The sequence below is a fragment of the Dermacentor andersoni genome, chromosome 10, assembly GCF_023375885.2.
Source record: "Dermacentor andersoni chromosome 10, qqDerAnde1_hic_scaffold, whole genome shotgun sequence".
In the NCBI taxonomy this organism is placed as follows: domain Eukaryota; kingdom Metazoa; phylum Arthropoda; class Arachnida; order Ixodida; family Ixodidae; genus Dermacentor; species Dermacentor andersoni.
The window spans coordinates 35,976,927-35,998,698 of record NC_092823.1 but is presented as its reverse complement, the minus strand read 5'-3'; the positions used below and the strand labels follow the sequence as shown (position 1 = coordinate 35,998,698).

Genomic DNA, 21,772 nt, shown 5'->3' with positions numbered 1-21,772 from the left:
TTTTCCACGACATACTTATGAAGAGCTCGCTGTCATCTGCTAACGTAATGTTTCCCTTCGTGAGTACAGGAGATTGTACAGGAGATTGGACACCGCTCTGAATCCCCAGTCTGCCCGTGTTTTGCGGAATTGATTAAGATGAGGCGCGGCTGACTGACATCTCGTTGGCTAAGTGCCATTGAGCGAAATTTCATTCTACTGCAATACTCGTATCCATTAGTTGTCACATTTAGGTTTGACATACTTTTAAAAAATCGCCCTTTACGTTGTAACTCTAGTCCCTGAGCTGAATTTTTCAAGGAGGCGGACAATAATACCACGAGAAATTGAAACACAGATTCAACTAATTAAGAAATGTTTTAGGAATTAACTTCTCAATTGATTTATGGCTCATATGGCCATTTAAGAATTGTAGCCCATGAACTTGCAGGGCGTATCCACTTAGACTGAATTTCTTTAATGACACCTGTTTGGAGATATCAGCCATCAAAATCGCTGGAAAATTCACTGTCGCTCAAATAAAAAAAAACACTATTTTAAATATTGGAGCACATAAGCAACGCGAACGGCAATGTATTTCCTTCCAGAGTTTTGGAAATATCTCGAGACTTGTGTGATCCTGGAAATTCATTTCATGCGTATACGTCTTAGAAGCTTACCGGCTATAATGCGAAAATTCGAATATGTGCGGCAAAATAATCAATTACGAGGTTAATTAGTGAATTTTCGTTATCAGTTGTAGCGGGTTGCAGAGTGACGGAGACGATTCAAGAGCACGTACCGCACTATATGTGATTATGATTATGAATATGTGATTTGATTTCTCACGATAATAATGTCCGCCTCTTCGAATAATCCAGCTCAATGGCAAGAATTACGCTATCTGCCACAGGCCATTTTTAAAAATTCCGTAAAACTTAAAAAAGATCACCCTTTATAGTCACTGTCGTAATATCACAGATAACACTTATTTATGGTCTCTTAGGTCCATCTACAAGCACTTCATCCTACTCCCCTCTCTCGACCTGCAGCTGTCAGATTACAATTCCTTTGGCGTTCTATGGCTTTAGAGCTTTTGCGTTATAAATCTTCATCGATTACGACGAGCTACTATTCGAGTGAGAACTCCTCACTCACCATAATAAGTGGAAACATACCAAGAACTGGTCGTATTTAGAATGAGGACACCTAAAGCTTCGCTGTTCCTGCAATCAAATTCATTACCCACAAATAGGTCTTTGAAGTCATAAACACGTAGCGTTTTCCGCAGGCAAGGCGAAGAATGGCGTCAGATACGGACAGCGGTTCAACCCTGCACCATTCGGCCTCGGACTGTTCAGTTGTATGCTGAAGGATTGGGGCAGATTGCCGACGATGCCGTGGACCTTATCGCCAGCGACCGGGACGAAAATGGCGACGTACCGGACTGCTATACCATCATGCAGAGATGGGCGTTAGAGTGTAAGTGTACTTGGGACTATCTATGGACTGAATATTCGAAGTAAGACAACGATAACGCCCTGTAATTCACCACCTATATTACAAAAAAGTAGGACATAACTGTTTACGGGAGTTTACTTGTTATGATGAAATATTGCGTTTCATTATGTGCGATACTATACAGTCGAACGCCCTCAAACGAAGCGCTTGGGGGCTTCCGAAGTTATTCGCTGTACAGGTCGCTTCATTGCGACCGTCACGCACTGTACCACTCAGAATAGAACCGGGAGAGCAGCATTATTGCGACAGCAATTATATGGACACTTCCGGTGCATTTTGCCAAATGCGATAACACCATCGGCGCGCCGCATGCTGGGTTAAACGCATGAGGGGAGCTGATGATCGGCAGCTCAATCTCGCGCACACAAAGCAGAAAAGCGGGCAAGAAACACACCGTCTTGCCTCATGCTAAAAGCCCTTTAGGCAGGGAGGAAGAACGGCGGCGTTGTGCTCCAACCGTGCCCGACGAGCGCCGAAGATGGCAGCTCTAACTGTAAAGGAGGAAAGCGCGTGTAAAGGAGGAAAGCGGGCACGAAACGCGCTGTCTTCAGTCGCAGTCGCTCCTCCGGCAGCAATTGGGCCGCGCGCGCGTTATATTGAAAGCAATCTGCGTCAAGGGCTGTCGCAAGTGTGACGGCGTCTCATGCCTTTTTACGCGACAGCGTTATGCAGCACGTGTCGCAGAAAAGCCGGTGCCGTCGGCGGCGTTGGCCGTCAGCGAAAATCCCGGAAGGCAATTCATAAATAAAAACAACTTGCAAGATGGGCTGCGTTGGAATTGAACCAGGGTCTCCGGAGTGTGAGGCGGAGACGCTACCACTTAGCCATGAGTTAGATCGTTCAAAGTGGGACTAAAACGCCTCTAGTGAATGCGGTGTTGCCTTACAAACGTGCCGTAGAAAGCTATACTTGTGTGTATATCGGTAATTATGAGCATGTAAATTACAGAAGTCGCAGTTAAACGCGTAGCGAAGTACGTTTCCGCTACATTTCTTCTGCGCTTTCCGCACACGCAGAGCCATCTTGCGGAGAACATAGAAGACCCCCTCCTCTCAATGTACGGCGCTGCTTCGACAGGTGGCGCGCCACGCGCGCATTGGGGCTGTGCGGCGACCCGTGGGAGGCGCGTCGCGGCCCGGACTCACTCTCCCCTGACGACGCTTCCCCGTGCCCCCTACGGGTTGCAGAATCAAGCGTCCTTCCTTTCTTTACATCACTATCTATCTATCTCTCTGCCCGTGCCGATCACGACGTTTGGCTGACATAGATCGTTTCCGCCTCCGAGACACCGAGTTCTTTGGTTCATTCCGCTTGCTCAGGCGTACTCTTCGTTGCCGCGCCGAACGCTGCGTTGCTCGACGCTCACCGCGTGATTGGCGCTGCAAAGTCCGATGCGGGGCGCCTCGTAAGTGATCGCTGCGCCGTAGCGCATTGTCTTACACCTTTGGCGGGTCGACAGCAACGCTGTCGCGTTCCACTCTTGAAGGCGAACCTTAAGCGCCCTCCAATTTATCGTGCTGCGTTCCCGCCGTTCAGGTTGTGTTGAAGCGATACACACCTCCAAGGTCTCTCCGCTCGCTGCAGCTGCCGCACTTCCTCACGCCAGCGTTTTGACAACGAATACTAGCGGTAGGAAAGTCCTGCTAACTTCACTGAGCCATATTATACCCCATTTACTGCCCTCTTATTCCTCCAATAGCACTGCTACACTCGCCTCACTAGTAACGTTCTAGCACTAAACTTTGCCAGGTTCAGATTCCAATGGCGGCCTACCCAGAACCAGGAATTCTAAGCACCCTCTACTGCGTCGCAGGTCTGACCGCCGCCGTGGTCAGTTGCTTCGCAGCTGCTGGGGACTAAGGGCCGGGTTTGGATTGTTCTATTCATATAGGAGGTTGTGGCCAAATACTCCACCAGGGTGGCCAACCCCGCTCTGGTGAGGGAGTGCGTTACCGGTTCTGGTCACCGGGATCAGGCTGCACTCCAGGCATGTTTATGCAATTTTATCAACACGCGGATTTTTTTATTCCGGTGGAAAATTGCGTGGCACCGGGATTCGAGCCACGGTCCTCTTGCACGCGAAGCGGATACTCTACCTCTACGCCATCGATGGACGACTGCAATGCCAGGGCAGGCAAGAAGCAGGGTGGAGACAAGTCAGTGGGGGAATATGGCATAGGCTCTAGGAATAGCAGGGGAGAATTATTACTAGAATTTGCAGAACAGAATAATATGTGCATAATTAATACCTTCTTCCGCAAGCGGGATAGCCGAAAGTGGACGTGCAGGAGCCCGAATAGCGAGACTAGAAATGAAATAGACTTTATGCTCTGCGTTAACCCTGGCATCATACAAGATGTGGATGTGCTCGGCAAGGTGCGCTGCAGTGACCATAGGATGGTAAGAACTCGAATTAGCCTAGACTTGAGGCGGGAACGGAAGAAACTGGTACATAAGAAGTCGATCAATGAGTAAGCGGTAAGAGGCAAACTAGAGGAATTCCGGATCAAGCTACAGAACAGGTATGCGGAATTAACTCAGGAAGAGGACCTTAATGTTGAAGCAATGAACGACAATCTTATGGGCATCATTAAGGAGTGCAATAGTAGTCGCTGGTAACTCCGTTAGACAGGATACCAGTAAGCTACCGCAGTTGACGAAAGATCTGATCAAGAAACGCCAATGTATGAAAGCATCTAACCCTACAGCTAGAATAAAACTAGCAGAACTTTCTAAGTTATTCAACAAGCGTAAGACAGCTGACGTAAGGAACTATAATATGGATAGAATTGAACATGCTCTCAGGAACGGAGGAAGCCTAAAAGCAGTGAAGAAACTAGGAATTGGCAAGAATCAGATGTATGCGCTAAGAGACTGAGCCGGCAATATCATTACTAATATGGATAAGATAGTTGAAGTGGCTGAGGAGTTCTATAGAGATTAATACAGTATCAGTGGCACCCACGACGATAATGGAACAGGGAATAGTCTAGAGGAATTTGAAATCCCACAGGTAACGCCGGAAGAAGTAAAGGAAGCCTTGGGGACTACGCAAAGGGGGAAGGCAGCTGGGGAGGATCAGGGAACAGCAGATTTATTGAACGATGGTTGGCACACTGTTCTAGAAAAACTGGCCACCCTCTATACGCAATGCCTCATGACTTCAAGCGTGCCGGAATCTTGGAAGAACGCTAACATATTCCTAATTCATAAGAAAGGGGACGCCAAAGACTTGATAAGTTGTAGACCGATCAGCTTACTGTCCGTTGCCTAAAAGTATTTACTAAGATAATCGCAAATAGAATCAGGAACACCTTAGACTTCTGTCATCCAAAGGACCAGGCAGGATTCCGTAAAGGCTACTCAACAATAGACCATATTCACACTATCAATAAGGTGGCAGAGCAATGTGCGGAATATAACCACCTTTTATATGTAGCTTTCATTGATTACGAGAAAGTGTTTGATTCAGTCGCACCCTCAGCAGTCATGGAGGCATTACTGAGTCAGTCTGTAGACGAGCCGTATGTAAAAATACTGAAAGATATCTATAGCGGCTCCACAGGCACCGTAGTCCTCCATAAAGAAAGCAACAAATTCCCAATAAAGAAAGGCGCCAGGCAGGGAGATAAGACCTCTCCAATGCTATTCAAAGCGTGTTTACAGGAGGTATTCAGAGACCTGGATCGGGAAGAATTGGGGATAACAGGTAATGGAGAATGCCTTAGCAACTTGCGATTCGCTGATGATATTGTCTGGTGTTACGTTTCGCCTACGACGCGCGGTATAGCCGGCGCGGATGCAACGGACGCCGGGGCTTCGTTCAAAGCGGCGGACATTTTGGCCCGTTCGGAGCTGCCGCAACGCCTCCCCGCCAAGCGCGTCCAGGCGTGTTTCAGTGCCACGTGTCTTCGTGTGTGCGTGTGTGTGTGTGTGCCCACGCTTGTCAAAGCGCGGCAGCCGGGGAGAGGAGCTCCCCAACTGTGAAGCGAGGAGGTCGGACCGGCGCCGGCTTGGCGGATGCGTCACTACACTCGTCTCAACGTGTCTCTCAACCTGTCCGTGCCCCGCCGTCACGTGGCCTCGTCACGAGGCCTTCCTCTTGCCCTCGACTCCGAGAGTATAAGAGCAGCTGCCCCCGGACGCCAAGAGAGGCTCCGATTCCTTCCGTTGAGTTACGTGCTCTCCCGTCTCTCCACTTCGGTCGACCTGACCGCCCGCTCTTTTGCGATGCTAGAATAAACAAGTTGTTCTGTTAGCAGTCGACTCATGCTTTGCCGGGACCTTCGGATGCTTCCAGTTGTGCCCCAGGCCGCCAGGCCAACGCTACCCTTGGGGCTTGCGACCTATTTGCAACAACGTGCGTCAGCACTGAGATTACAACACTGGCTTAGTAACTCAGGGGACCAATTGCAATGCATGCTCACTGACCTGGAGAGGCAAAGCAGAAGGGTGTGTCTAAAAATTATTCTGCAGAAAACTAAAGTAATGTTTAACAGTCTCGGATGAGAACAGCAGTTTACGATAGGTAGCGAGGCACTGGAAGTGGTAAGGGAATACATCTACCTAGGCCAGATAGTGACCGTGGATCTCGATCATGAGACCAAAATAATCAGAAGAATAAGATTGGGCTGGGGCGCGTTTGGCAGGCTTCTCAGATCATCAATAGCAGGTTGCCATTATCCCTCAAGAGAAAAGAGCATAACAGCTGTGTCTTACCAGCATTCAACTACGGGGAGAAACCTGGGGGCTTACGAAAAGAGTTCTACTTAAATGGGGGACGACGCAACGAGCTATGGAAACAAAAAATATAGGTGTGACGTTAAGGGATAAGAAAAGAGCAGATTGGGTGAGGGAACAAACGCGAGGTAGTGACATCGTAGTTGAAATCAAGCAGAATAAATGGGCATGGGCAGCACATGTAATGAGGAGGGAAGATAACTGTTAGGGGTTGCGGACTGGATTTAGAAGAGAAGGGAAGCGTAGCAGGCGGTGGCAGGAAGGTAGGTGGGCGGATGAGATAAAGAACTTTGTAGGGACAACATGGCCACATTTAGGACATGACATGCGTAGTTGGAGAAGTATGGGAGAGGCCTTTGCCCTGCAGTGGGCGTAGCCAGGCTGGTGATTATGATGATGCTGAACGTTGGGGGCTGATCCCAGTGGTAGTGTTGTTTAAGGTTACATGTCGCAGGAGAGTGAGATAAATGAGATGCGAAAAGCGGGCATGTTTGCCGGAAGATAAATGGTTTGCTACCCTGCATTAGGAAAGAGGTAAGGGAGGACAGAAAGCTAAGGCAGAAATATAGACCCCGAGAAAAAGTGGGACATCAAAAACGTGAACACACAAAGTCGCACACTGGTTCAACCAAAGCGCTTGAACGGGGGAGCTTCAGTAGCCCCTGTGTCGCCTTTTGGTGCAAACACCGTATCAGCCGGCCCTCCTAGATATTCTCCAAAGTAAACGCGACGTACCTGAAAGGAAAGTTGAGTTAATATGGACACCGGCTCACTCTGGGCTGGAGGGCAACGAACTTGCCCACCAGTTCGCCCGAGAGATGCAACACCGGGTTGAGGAAGGTGAGCCACAGTCCATATTTAGTTACAGAGACATTACGAACCATTATAAGACGGAGAGGGGCCGTTACCCCGATCCTCACAAATCGCTTAGCAGAGAACAGCAAGCGATCTACAGGCAAATACAGGCAGGATCATTCCCGCACCCTTACCTTCAAAACAAGATGTACCCGGAAAGGTACGACAAGGATTGTAACTTCTGCAAAACTCAGTTAGGCACGCTCCAACACGTCATTGGAGTATTCGATTTCATCAAGGCGATCCCCCCACCTCTTAACTGCCCTGCTACCTTACCCCATCCCTCATCCACCCTTACCGAGCGATAGGAGACCTTGCTAACCAGCACCGCCCTGGAAGACCAGCTCGTCCTGATCTCCAGGGGCCAGGCGGCTAGGGAAGCATATGGGTCCCGTGAAGAGGGAACCACTTCCATCGACGGCGTCTAAGAAGATGTCGAGCTCGGCTCAATAAAGTTGTTTCTCTCTCTCTCTCTCTCCAAGATCGTCTGACCATAAAGCCGTGCCATCGCAGTCATGAGCGACTGTCTCTGGGAACTGTAGCGAGGGGAATAACAGACGACATGTTCGGTGGTTTTAGCACTGACGCAACTGTCACAAGCAATACTGTCCGCCATTCAAATGCGGCAGCCAAATGTATTCGTGAATGATACTCCAAGCTATACTCGACAGAGAGCAGTTACCTAAATTCCAGATAGTCCAGACGGAATGCTAAGTCGGATAGAATGTGCCACAGATGTGACTGGGTAAGTGCACTTCGTATGTGCACTGGGGACAATGGGTATGTCCCAATGTCTCCAGTTTTCTTTCCCTCTTATATGATAACACTATAAACATTCCGCATTACTTATCAATATAAACAGCGTGCAGCGTATATTATCTACATAACCGTTCACTACACAACATTTACGTTATTTTTACGACTGTTGTCCACAAATTAATCAATACTTCGGATTACGTAGACATAAACTAAAGCTTACTCAGCCAATTCTTTTTCTTGATGTGAGCTTCTAGCGTCCTACTATTTCAAACGCGCTACTAGTCTCAAAACATTTTTTTTTTATATGTCGAAGTTTCGCCCAAAGGAAGAATAATTGACTCCGAGAGCAAATTGTTAGACATCTATACGCAATAAGGGTAGTAGTTTTATTAGCTGTGTAAGGTTCAGTAAACATTCGCTTACTACATTAACAAGCATGGCGTCACGCGCGCACAATCACACATGAACACACCTGACTCGATGACTGTTCTCACTCCTCCAGTGTTCTGACTCGCTGTCAGAACACTGGAGTGATGAAGACTGGCAGCAGCGGCGAACGCATTTCCTTTCGTGGCTGCCTCTCGCTTCAACGCAAACCATGCGCCCGAGAACACAGCGCGCACGGAACCCTCAGCAATTTCGGGCCTGCTAGGTTTCCAACCCAATTCAAAATCTGAACTGGGACGCGCACGGCCGCACTAAATCGCGCCATGCGCAGAAGCGGCCAGAGTAGAAGCGGAAACACTAAAGCCCCTTTTGGGAAACACACCTTGCCCCGCTTCTCGGTCTCCTAGCTCACGCACATCTCCCCGCTCCCCCCTTGCGCGAGCTAAGTGTCGCGCGCACCCTCCCGACTTTCCTCCCTCGCGTGCGCGTAAGGACGTTGCCACACCAAGCCTTCTCGGCCCACTTTCGCGTGCTTTCTCCCACACCTAAGGCACACAGCGCGCGGCACGAACTGATCGCTCTTGGACTTCATGCCGAACCACACGGCGACGCCGAAGCCGACGGCTGAAATTCGCCTAGAGTGACCGCATAATTGCTATGGCAATAAATCTTCAATCTGGCCTACACCGTGCAAGGTTGTGTTACGCTTCTGCGAAACAGCGATGGCAAACCGACCATTACTTACTTCTTAAAGCACTGAGTGACCCGAAGCATGAACCTTAATGTGGCTTTCAGGTTTTTATGCATATGACATAATGACGGACGATAAATTATCACAAACAGGCATGGGTGTGCAGTCAACAACTCTTTGCGTAATGCCGCATTAATCGCCTAATTTTACGCAGTGTTGGTACCACGCCGTGGTAAGCATCCAACATTTGATGACCAATAAATAAAATACTATATGCCAGAGGCTCTTAATTTTTCACAGTCGCAAACTCAATCAACAACATGGCCCGCGTGTTGTAGACGCAGAGCTTTCACAAAAAGTTAACGTACGACGCAGCAACTAAGCGTCTGCAGTCTAACACGTTAGCGATGGCGAATAAAAAATTTGAGCAGTTATATGTATTTAATGCGCTCATTCTCTAACTGTAATGGCTTTACGGGAAGTCTGCGCTGCGCATTACACGGTCTACCCAGCTCCATTTTTTTTCTCTTAGTATCAAGTAGACTAATAACACCCGTTTGCTCTCTCGTCATCACCGCTCTCTCTTTGTGTGTTAATGTTAGGTCTAACATTTTTGGTCCCATCGACCTTATCGCAATCTTTAACTTGTTCTCCAGTTCTTTGTTAACCTCCAATTTTCGGCCCGGTACGTTAGCCCCAGTAGAATGCAACGATTGTACACTTTTTTATTCAATGACAGTGGCAAGCTCCTAGTCAGGATTTCGTAATACCTGCCGCATGCACTCCAACCCAATTTTTTTTTTTGTAAATTATTCTCGCGATCACGCTCCACTGCGAGCACTTGACTTAGATAAACGTAGTACTGGAGACTCTAGAGGCTCACTGGGGATCATCAGTTCTCGTTGGCTTGAAATACATTACCTTTGACTTCGGCCATAATAATCTTAAGCCACACTTTTTCCCTTTTTCGGTTAAAGTCATCAATTGTTTGTCGCAGTTCATCCACAGTGTTGCTAAACAGGACATTGTTATTTGCAAACCGAATGTTGTTGAGACATTCACTGTTAATCCTCACTGCTGAGCCTTCCCAGTCTAATAGCTGCACTACGTCTAAGCATGCGTCTGATTTCATAATGGACCAGTAAAGTTGTTTCTCTCTCTCTTTCTCTCTAAGCATGAAGCATGGGCGAGATTGTGTCCCTTGCCAGACTGCTTTCTTGATAGGTAACTTTGTACTCTTCTTTTTGAGGAAGTACTCCGATATTTTTGTAGGCAATGAAGTGCAGTCAAGGACGACAGAAAACTAGGTGGGATGATGAAATTACGAAATTCGCAGGCGCAATTGTGAATCAGCGAGCGCAAGACTGAGGTAATTGGAGATCGCTGGGCATGCTGCCGTGGACATAGGCAGATGATGATCTTAATAAGCGCAGCGCAGTGCGGTTTCCACCAAGAGCGAAGAAAACAAGTGTACGTCACAGGATCGATTGCAAGGACCAGGAGCTCCGCGATGCGCCCCTTGGTACGAAAGAATGCAAGGCTTCTATAGCAGTCCTTTTTATGCTACTACGATAGCCAGCGATTGTGACCTACAAGGCAGAAAATTCGTAGCCAACAATATAGGAGCATGCCTCCTAGACATGCGCAAGAAGATGGCCTACTGCAAGCCCTAAGAGCGATACTGTGACGAAGAGGTGTCCAGTGTTGTGCGCGAAAACGAGGGCCTCTACTGGTGGCGCTCACGCCCAATGTGAATGTGCACGCTATATCCTTAAAGAAACCAAAGTGTCACCTTAAATTTTGATGACAATGTACTTACTATATTACTCTTGCGCGGGGTTCAGGGGGCTTGGCAGAGAATAGCAGGAAACTCCTACTGATCTTTCGGGGAGATTTCTTCGCCTCCAAGACTCGTTAAGTTTTGGAAAGAGCTCGAAAGCATTAATATCAGTGGTTGTTTCTGGCTGTAGCGGTAGGCAATGAGAGTACAAGCAGGATCAGTACCGGCAGCAACAGTAGTGGCAGCAGTGAATGTAGTAATAATTATAACAATAATAGACACAGCAGTAGTACTAGTATTACATGATTTCATTTGTGAAAAACCGCTTATAGGCATTCCGCCTATCGCCTTTAAATCGTATTGGAAAACAGATAAATTTCGGTAGCTTACATTTATCAACAAGCGGAATTTATTCTCAAGAAAGAAAAAGAAGCGGAACATATGGACTGGCGCAAATAAATGAATACCGTAAAAGAAATAGACAAGGATGCATTAGAAATTACCAACCTTTCCCCTACCGAAAAATCGGGTAGACGAAGCTTGTCGTTCGTGAACCTGACTTTCGTCACGCTTAAGTAACCCACAGGTAACGATGCCCGTTGCTTCGGCCTCCAGCTCTCTCAGCTCGGGATCTTCTCGTTGCTGTCGGATTGTCTGGGCTCGGGCGGCTCTAACGGCTCGATCAGTGCGCCGACGGCTAGCCGTTTCACGGGTGAGTTCTCGCCGCCGTTCGTTAAACGCTGCCCGGTCCTCGGGGGAACGCACAAACCGTGGCCGTGGCCTTCCGTGGCCTTCCCATCAGTTTTCCGAGACTGAACAGAAACGATGCCGGTGCAGCGCGCGCGATACCCTTTCCTGCCCTTCCCCTCTCCGGCGATAGCGCGCGTGGCGTGAGCGCGCGCCTATGCAGCTGGAATCCTTCCTAATGACTCGCGCTCCGGCGCCGGCGCAGCTGTCAACTCATGAAACCGCTCTTTGTAGGAGCTGCTCTGCTCTGGGAGCAACTGGGTCTTTTTGCGTGACCAGGATAACGCCACTTGTAAGGGAATGCAAGCTTCGCTTGAATATATTATGCTATTCCTCGAAAAATTGCGTAGGGAGTCTGTGCACTGGTGGTAAGTATACTGTTGTCGTGTGCAAGAATTCAGGTGTCTACGTATGGTAGAACGTGTGTAGTTCCAACAAGATGATAAAAATGTACAGAATAGGCTACATAAGCATCAATGAATTAAACTGCGTAGAATGTCGGAACATGCCATTCGTAAATAAAAAAAAGAGAGCAGCTACTTTGGACAAACTTTTTATATTATTATTTCTTTTGTTTTACAGCTGTCATGCTTGTTTCTATGGACCAGAGACTAGGTCTGCTTGACAATCCACTGTCACCCGACTCAGACGCAGCTGGAATAATGAACGGAATCGTCGCACTATTTTCTGACATGGACAAACTGGTGACGCGATTTCCTTACTATCGTTACTTCCCAACGCCCATCATTAGGCGTTTTCAACGCACTGGGGATTACTTAGTCGCGTAAGTACCGTTACCTAGTGTGCATTTATTTTTACTAATCGCTTTCTATTATGCGTGCATGTGTAATTTGTTTGTATTTTTGCGTTTCCAATATATTCGCTCATTTATAACACAAAGTACACGCTCACAAGATAAATAATGTGAAAGGCAACAGGCAGCATTTGCCTCTTCGAGATGGAGCCAATGACAACAGGTACTGTGAGACACGTCACTGTGGCCTGCATGATTATTTTATGCCGTCATGGAGTATATATAGACTTGTAATGCAAAATGCGTCTGGCGAAAACAGCTTCTAGTTTGCTTTAGGCCCAAACAAATAAACGTTCCTTTCCTTCGACCGTTTCCTAACCTTACGTGAGGCCTCCTTGCCGCGAATGGCCGATGGAGGAAGCAAGCGTACTCTGAAACTTCCCTTCGCCTGTCCTCACGTAAGGAACGCTTGCCGCATGCCTGGGTTCGAGAGGATCTGTTAAAATATTTGCACGAACACCATTGTTGAATAAAAAGGTATTGCATCGTCGCGTATATTCTTTTTTTAATTCAAGTGCTAATATAGAAAGGCGCGCATGCTTTCTTCTAGTTTTGTTTACTAAACGTAAGAAAGTACCACATTATAGCGCAAAACTGGATGCGCTCCAGCAATGATGTCACCCCCGCCGTTGTGCAACGTCTAGCAACGGCTAGGAACATACCTTGGAAAGACCAACGTTTTTAAATATACTTACTTTCGAAACTGCACTTGTAGAGCCGAGCGCGACTTGTCCCTAGGCGGTGAGAGGGCGCTGCTGTCGAAGCTTGCGCCCCTTTTCGCGGAGTTCGTGGCGTGCAGCCTCTTATTCTGTACGCTCGTGAATTGTGCTAGTGTCTAGCGCAGTGCGTGTTATGTTTACGCTGCGACATCTGCATAAGGAAGGACGCTGGGATAAGGAACAAGGTCGGCTGTGACTAGTCCATCGCTTTTTGTGGGCAATTGTGAAGTGTGCAACTATTCTAGTGCCTCGAAGCTCAGTGATTCATCGTGAGGTAAGATGCGCTGACATCCATCCGTTCATCATGCCAACTTGTTTTGTGCCCGGTTGTACCAGTGGGTACAGGACAAATAAAGAAAGACGGCGCTTTCTTGCCCCTCGAAGTGACCCCGAGCTTCTTCAAAAGTGGGTGAGCGCCATTCCCCGCGCAGACAAGCTGCTTGGGAAAACGTGTAAAGTGTGCGATGTCCAATTTCAGCTTGCAGATATCGTGCAAACGTGCCCGCACATTATCAACGGGAACGTCATAGAGATAGAGCGCGGATCGTGGGCACTTAAAGCCGATGCTGTGCCAACGGAGTGTTCAAACTTGTCAAGCTACCTGTCTGTTGTGCGCAAAAGGCGGAAATTACGGAAGAAGAGGTACAGATTCGTGAGCAATTCGGTGCCAGTGCTCTGTGAGCTCAGTGAAATGAATGCGGAGGAGGTTATATCCATCACAGAGACCATTAGTGTTACTGACGGTATTGAGAATTCCGCGTCATTGCGGCTGCCGAAAAACTGGACCGTGGCGATCTTGGAAGAACTTCCGATTCACCGACAACTCGTGTTTTATAACACAGGAATGCAGAGAGGTGTTTACTTTGTTCTCAAGAATGTCGTGATGAAAGGGAACTTGACGTACATCGTTTCCAGCTGCGGAAAACTTCTGCACAAATCGCCTGTTGACGTCCCAATCTGTAAAATGGAAGATGTACAATCAGTTTTGCAAATCGTGCACAACAAGCCTTTCTGCCGTGGATGCACACGCAGTGATGCTGGTGTGGTGCTTCCACCAAAACTGAAGGAAGTGGCAATAGTTTGTACCAGAAGAACTGCTCAGTTCTGACCAGTGCGGGCCGGGGAGTGTGTAGTATGTGTGTTAGCATGACAAGAAGTTTGGCCGATGTTCGGACTGCTATCCCTTTACACGCCTGTAAAACTGGCTGTAAAGGGTAATTGCGAGAAACGTGAGGATCGTGTTTTGCTCAGTGCCTTTCAAAGCTTAGGCGAAAAGCGGTGCGATGTCCTTGCAAAAAAAATGATATTGAAGGAGCAAGTTTGGGATCAACTAAAGGCTATCCCCTTCAAGGAACTGTACAGTTAACCTTATCACCATACATGAAATGCTCCCATCACCGGAAAAAACGGTGTTATATTACCTAGCTGGGTATGCAGCTTTTAAAATCAGCCAATGCACTCATTGTATGGAGTTTAAAAAGGATGCACTGGGCGGTAAAGACTCCCTTCCTGTTGAAGCCACCTTGTCATGGAGCGTACGTATGCGACAGGCTCCGTTGTGTATCCATAAAGAAATTTTGTTTGTTTGAGCGGTGTGGAAGAAATCGTCAGTCAAGCCTTCGAAGAAACTCTATTTGGCCACATTTTCTGGAAGTCCTGGGTACACTCATTCAGTGGAACCAGTGCAGTAGGCTGCCAGCACGACTGCGATAAATTTATTGCCGGCGTCATATACTTCTACTTAATGACACGCATGCACTTTTCTTGCTGGACAAAAACCCGCGAGAACGGTTGTGCTGTGCGAGCGCAGAGAGAAAGAAAGAAAGCTAAACTTGTCTGAGAGAATGCACTCGTGGCTGCACAGTGTAAATATGTCAATAAACCACACCTTTTTCTTTCAAATAGTAAAAGTGCGGAGTCGTGTTGATAGTTTCATATCGGCGTGCATCACTGATAACTAATCATCCATGCTGCCTTCGCAAAGATAATGACAAGTTTTTGAGGCCGTGAAGTGTCAATCACAAACAACAGAACACGTACTGGTAAGTATTTCTGTTCAGCACAAGCGTACTCAGAGGTGACAGCTACCACAATAAACGTAGCCTTAGAATGCCACATACCTCGACGAAAGCTAAGAGGTATGAATGTGCACATGCATTTACTGCTGCAAGAGCAGCGCTAAAACTATTTAATGACCCGCTGTGGTTGCTCACTGGCTATGGTGTTGGGCTGCTGAGCACGAGGTCGCGGGATTGAATCCCGGCCACGGCGGCCGCATTTCGATGGGGGCTAAATGCAAAAACACCCCTGTACTTAGATTTGGGTGCACGTTAAGGAACCCCAGGTGCTTGAAATTTCCGGAGTCCTCCACTGGCACGCCATCTGCCTCATAATCCGAAAGTGGTTTGGCACGTAAAGTCCCATAATTTAATATTGTTTAATGGATTATCAAAAAAACATAACAGTTAAAAGTCCCCAGAAAAAAAAAAATTGGAGGACGCTTAAGGTTCGCTTTCAAGAGTGGAACGCGATAGCGTTATCGCACCCCGTTCGCACCGCCCACTCATTCGCTCGGCATGCTCTTGAGTCACACAAAGACGAAACGTGCGCCTGAGCAAGCGGAACGAACCAAAGAACTCGTTGTCTCGGAGGGAGGATGGTCCTACGCGAGCCAAACGTCGTGATCGGCACGGACAGCCCGGCCGCGACGCGCCATGAAGGCGCACGCGATTATGGGGCTGACGCCTCGATGGGATCGTCCTCTATCTCGCTTGGGAGCATCACGCAGACGCATGACTCCTCGCCAGCAGTACGGCACACTCCGCAGGGGACGCTTTCCCACCAGACGCGTTACGGCGCAGCGACACGTCAGAGGCGTCCCGCATCGGACGCTGCACCTAGGAATCGCGCTGTGAGCGGAAAGAGGAGCCGCGCCGCCTAAACACGAGGGTTCGAGTGACGCACGCTGGAAGTTGGAAGGGGAGAGAGCGAGAAAACTTATTAAACGCAAGGGTATTGAGGCATCCTCGCACCGGCCCCGCACGGTCCCAATGCACTCAAACGAGACGAAGGGGAGAAGCGGGCGAGTGGCACGCCATCTGTCGGGGCAGCGCCGTACATTGCGAGGAGGGGGTCTTCTGTGTTTGCCGCAAGATGGCTCTGCGCGTGCGCCAAGCGCAGAAGAAATGTAGCGGAAACGTACTTTGCTACTCGTTTAAATGCGACTTCTGTAATTTACATGCTCACATTTATCGATATACACTGCAGTATAAATTTCTACCGCACGTTTCTAAGGCAACACCGCATAAACTAGAGGTGATTTCGTCGCGTTTCGAACCATCGAACTCAAGGCTGAGTGAGGAGGACTCACGCATAAGGAGGACTCCTAATTGGCTAAGTCCCCTGGACAAAGTGACTAGCCTACATCGTTCTTATCACGACACACTGGTCCGGCATTGACTAGTTCTTTTTATGGCCGTGTATTCACATTGTACTTTCTTTTGATAAGCCGGTAGTAAAAGAAAATCATGGATGAGTGGTAGTGTCTCCGTCTCACACTCCGGAGACCCTGGTTCGATTCCCACCCAGTTCATCTTGCAAGTTGTTTTTTTATTTATGAATTGCCTTCCGGGATTTTTCGCTCACCGCCAACGCTGACGACACCGTCTTTTCTACGACACGAGCTCTTTAACGCTTCCGCGTTAAAACGCGCTATACGTACAGGCGCCAGGGACAAGCGCCCCTGCGGCGCGCTATGAGACGCTGCTCGCTCCATCGCTCAACCTTCGACCGCAGCGCCGCGGTGGCAGGAATCGCAGCGGGCCGCCTGCCCCGTATGGCTGCGCCGCGGTGTTTGGACGCTAAGTATAGTTCAAAACGTTGGCAAGATGTACTGTGCTCCAGCTTCTCCGCATGCGCAAGGTATCGTCAGGCCCCGCACACTCTCAAGTTACAGCGATCGCCACAGAGGGCGAAAAATTAACCGCGGCGCGTTCCAACATAAGCACGCAAGTGGATCTGCTGTAATTAGGTCACACCTTAATTTTGATTTTTTCTGCTAGGGGCGCTCAGTGTGGCTAAAGCTGTGCAGGGTTATATGGGCTGGACTAGTTTCGATGTGGGGGAAGCTCGCAGTAAAATTGAGTATGAAGAACGACTGAGGAATATGGAAGAAAGTGAATGGGCTGGGAGAGTGTTGATGTATCTGTACAGGAAAAACATTGATTCAGAGTGGAGGAAAAGGACTAGGAAGCTTACCAGCAAGTACGCGGCCTGTAGGGTGGGCAACACAACCAGAAAGAACGTCAAGCGGGAAGTGAGAGAGGCCGAAGTAATCTCATGGGTGGCGGCAATGGAAAAGAAACCTGCCATGACTAACTACTTAAGAAGAAGAAACGAAATCAGGAAAGAAACAATTTATGATAACTCAAAGGGACGCTCATTACTTTTCTAAGCGAGATCGGGATGCCTTAGAACTCCCACCTATAAAGCGATATATAAGAAGGAAGAAGAAGCATGTGCTTGTTGGGGCAAAGCTAGGGAAACTACGGAGCATATTTTCTTACAATGTGAAGACGTCTACCCAGCGGTCGATTTAGGCACCACTGGCCTCCTTGAAGCCCTTCGGTTCAGCGAGAGCAGAGGAAAATTAAACATGTCATCAATAGGGATTAGTAAGAGGCGATTGGAGAATTGGTGGAATAAAAGTAGGGAAACGGCAACAAACGGAGACGTACAAAGACACAATTCGCTATAGGGGATTAGAAATTATATTGTGGGAGTTCATAGTGTTTTTTTTTATTGTTCAACGTAGGTAGGACATTAGGCAGTATAATAGCAAGAGCTCGATGGCCCAACCCACCACCCCGCTCCAAAGGGGATGCTCATAACATCCATCCATATTTGATCTCTAAATGTACTTTTAATAACCGTGAAATATAGTCAACGTGTACTTTTTTGCAAAATAAACAGGCAATTTTTTATTAAACTTACGTTAAGCCGGTGCTTTATTACTTGAATAAAGGTTTTGAGACCTCACTGACGTATGATGAGCAGCAGCCCAATGATATCGATTGCAGTCCGTGCCGTTTATCGATTCAAATTGTGCAGCGGTTATATTTGCAAACGGGGTGGTCGTTTCCTTTTGGCACCATCAGGCAGGTTCGTTTTAATTCGACAACAACAATATCTCAGCCAGTTTATGCGTGCGATATTCTACAGCCGCTACCAGGCGATCGTGTTTAGACTCAATTTCATCAGTTGCGGCGTTTCACTGGCGTAATGTCTACATGCGCGGCTTCCGCCGGCAGTGATCTGCCGCGTCTGGCCGCGTCATGGCCAGTTGCTTGTAATGAATGCCGTAGCTAGCGTGAAAACTCGTCGCTGGAACCGAGCACAGTCTGTTTGGAAGCTATCCAAGAAAGCGGATTAACCTTGCAGCCGCTGGGTCCGTGCACCGGTGAGTTAAAAACCACTGCTTTGGATTTCATCTTTCAATTTCTTCGGGTGCGAGGCGGATAAAACAGATTGCTGTAGTCATTTTTTCTCAAAGTGGAAAATCATAATAAGGTTATTGCTCTTCAAAGGCAGTTGAACCAAAGCTCTTCTTATTTTGCCCAGTTGCTAAAATTCCTAACACGTCGTACAGTTAATAAAAGAAAGTTTTGCCTCTGTCTGCTTGAATGATACACTGCGATAAATTCACAGCACATTAGTGCAAGTGTACTTCTGGTGATACAGTTGGATTAATATCATTTGATACATAATATACAATTACTGTGTTTATTACCTAGTGGCTGGCAAAAAAATTTAATCGACGCTTCACTAAGCACAACCTGCACAAGGACACCATTGAAATAAATGCACACTCCAAACAGTGTTGTGTGTGTGTGTGTGTGTGTGCTTTTCTGTCATGGAGCGTTTTGTGCACTCTTCTTAGTCATACATTAATCACCAACTCACCCCCGCTTCCACCATAGTAATTGAGGCTCTTTCTTCTTTTACCTCTATCCTCCAAGATACTGCTCATATTTGAGCACCCCTTTGGACTCTATTGTATCTGGACGTACAAGCCAACAGTGAATGTGTCACGACGGAGCCAGAATCCTCGCAACGTACGTTTCTGAACACTTCAACTAGAACCGTGCTTTGTTCATTTATTGTCAAAACTTTTGTTTCACCATTCTTTGCTTGCAGGTTTGTCATGGCTTCGTGATTTATCTTTTCAGGAAGAAGTACAACACAGATTATTCCTTTGGACAACAGAGATTATTGGTTTGCAAGCTGCCCATGCCAAGCCATAAGACGCTCAACGGTTACCATAATGACAACAGGTCCTCTTGAACTACGTGCCTCACCATGAAACGTTTGCAAGTTTACCAGATATAGGGCTGTGAGCTCTATCAGCAAAGCAGCAGTCTACAGTTTTGTGTCATACCGAGCAGGAATGCTAAAATTTGACATAGAATCTTGCTTGATTTTAAGGACGTTTTATCACAATCGGAGAAGCAACAAGTTGAGTCCCAACTTGTTTCTTTTCTCGTCATGTAGCATCCCCTACTTGGTAATGCACAATCTCTGTCATGTGCTATTTGCAAATCAGATTGACGGGCCTTACCACCAAGTATCACATGCTCCCTCAAAGCGTTAATTTGTTACATGAAACTGCAAATAATGTTGAAGCCTTCAAAATCGCGTGGTGCAATTTTGAGGAAATGATGCTTCATGTTCACTGAAACTCTGGCAGCACTCTTCACATTAATATTCTATTTTTTATTTAAAGTACGCTCAGGGCCATATGCCATTATAGAGGGGAGTGATTGCAAAGCAGTAGAGTAAAAGAAACGAACAACGGCAGTGAGTTCTGGTAATACAATGATTCTCCTGATTACACAATGTTACCTAATGTTTTGCAAAAGGAGTTTGTTGTCGGTGATGGCTACGATATTTGAGAGAAGGTGGTTGCATTCCTGAGATGTATGGGGATGAAAGATTGAAAGAAATACTTCCTGTAGGAGGAATGAATCCGTGCGTTACTGTGATGATCGATGCAGTTTGAAATGAGCTTGGGGACGGGGTATGAAGTCGTAGTTAAGTGTGGTATGACGGAAAATTAACGAAATAGCGAAACATGGCGACTGCGGCGATTATCTAGGGGATATGCGATGGTTAGTTTCATTAAGGATATACTCGCGGTACGGTTATAATTATTTAGAAAGAATGAAACGAGCAGTTAATTCGTACTAGTTCAAGCGAATTAATGAGACTAACGCGTCTGGGATCCCATATTGCAGATGAATATTCAAGTTTTGAGCATATTAGCGTCTTCTCAAGGTGTAGTTTTAAAGTAGACAGTGCTTTGGAAAAGCTGCAGTGTAAGTTCCCGAGCAGGTGAATAGCATTGTTAATGGCCTACTCTATATCGGTCCAATTTAAATTATTTGTAATGTGTACACCAATATATTTGTAGGACATGACGAAATCTAAGGGAAGATTGTTAACACGGTAAGTGCTAGAAATAGAATTAGATCTCGATATTGCATTTTTCATTTGTTAACTACAAAAGGCTCATGTACAGTTTGCATGAAATCAGTGACTAGGCTAGCCCTGCACCGTAAGAGATGCCTAGAAAGGGCAACTTCACATAACTGGCCTACTCCACACTTTTCAAACACGAGAAACCAATAAAATGAATTTTTCTTTCTCTTCAAACACTAGATGACATACCTGAGGACAGTGTGTCCACAAGAAGGTTTTGGAATATACTCGAAGTTTGGCTTAACATTCAGCTAACCAACAGTGGACGAGCAAGGAAAGCCTCCGATGGGAACTTATCTTCATCACGGCCCTCATAAATATGTTTGATTCTTGAAACATTGGATACAGGCTGAGGCTTCTCTTGCTCACCTCTGTTGCTCAACAGAAGGGTTCATCTCCTTGTAACCGTTTTGCATTGTTTGAACACGCAAACCGAAATGCTTTTCAACATGAAACCATAAATTGCATCTTACAAGGATCCGTAAGCATTAATTTGGCATACATATATGTTTATTTAGTGTCCTTGTTTATACACAATATTTGCAGAGGTCTTTGTAAGCACTGTTGTCTCCATAACGTTCCTCGCCTTCCTCCGAGCACTGCACTCGTGTCAAAGCCTTTACTGCGGCACCTGAACACTAAATGTGCAGCAGGAATATCACGAATGCACAATATGTGATCTAAAAATTTGCGTAAAATTTTTTTCCTCTGCAATTCGTGCCTATCGCCAATGTGTTCTGAAAAAAATGCGACGTTGCAGTTCGAGATTGCCTTACTGACATTACATCTTTGCCGAGCACTTATGTTTCTTTTGTTAATCTAGCTGAAATCGTCGGAGGCAGACAACATACGTATAGTATGAAACACGTCAAACAGCACTGAACGCAACACAAGTACGACTGTAGCCGAGTACAATTTCACTGTCCTTGCTTTAGTGGCACGCCAATCACGATGGGAAAACTTTGCTCGATTTCAGCTTTCAATTCCGTTAAACAGATTACTATATATATCGGTGTATCTGTATGTTGTAAACTCAGTGACTAACAGCATTAGCTCCACCTGATTGTACGAAAATTGTGGGCATGTACTGTACTGCTTCATTCACGATTGACAATAAACAATTTAAGCTTACTTGTCTGACGTGTCTTTTTTGCCATTTGAGGCCTCTCGGTCATGTGGCGATATAATAAAGGTATCGCTAGTCATTTTAGAGTGTCGTACACACGAACACCACTCCAAAGGCG

The 21,772-nt window shown here is 46.9% G+C and overlaps 1 protein-coding gene across 1 annotated transcript in view; it reads left to right on the top strand.

Moving 5' to 3' along the window:
- Positions 1–1,125: 1,125 nt before the first annotated feature.
- The window catches only part of LOC126519115 (probable cytochrome P450 12a4, mitochondrial), a 97,964-nt gene continuing 77,317 nt past the window's right edge, over positions 1,126–21,772 (top strand). Inside the window, exons 1-2 of the mRNA XM_055065080.2 lie at positions 1,126–1,461; positions 12,042–12,243. Coding sequence (XP_054921055.2) covers positions 1,440–1,461; positions 12,042–12,243 — 224 coding nt within the window. The 5' untranslated portion in view covers positions 1,126–1,439. The remainder of the gene's footprint in view (positions 1,462–12,041; positions 12,244–21,772) is intronic.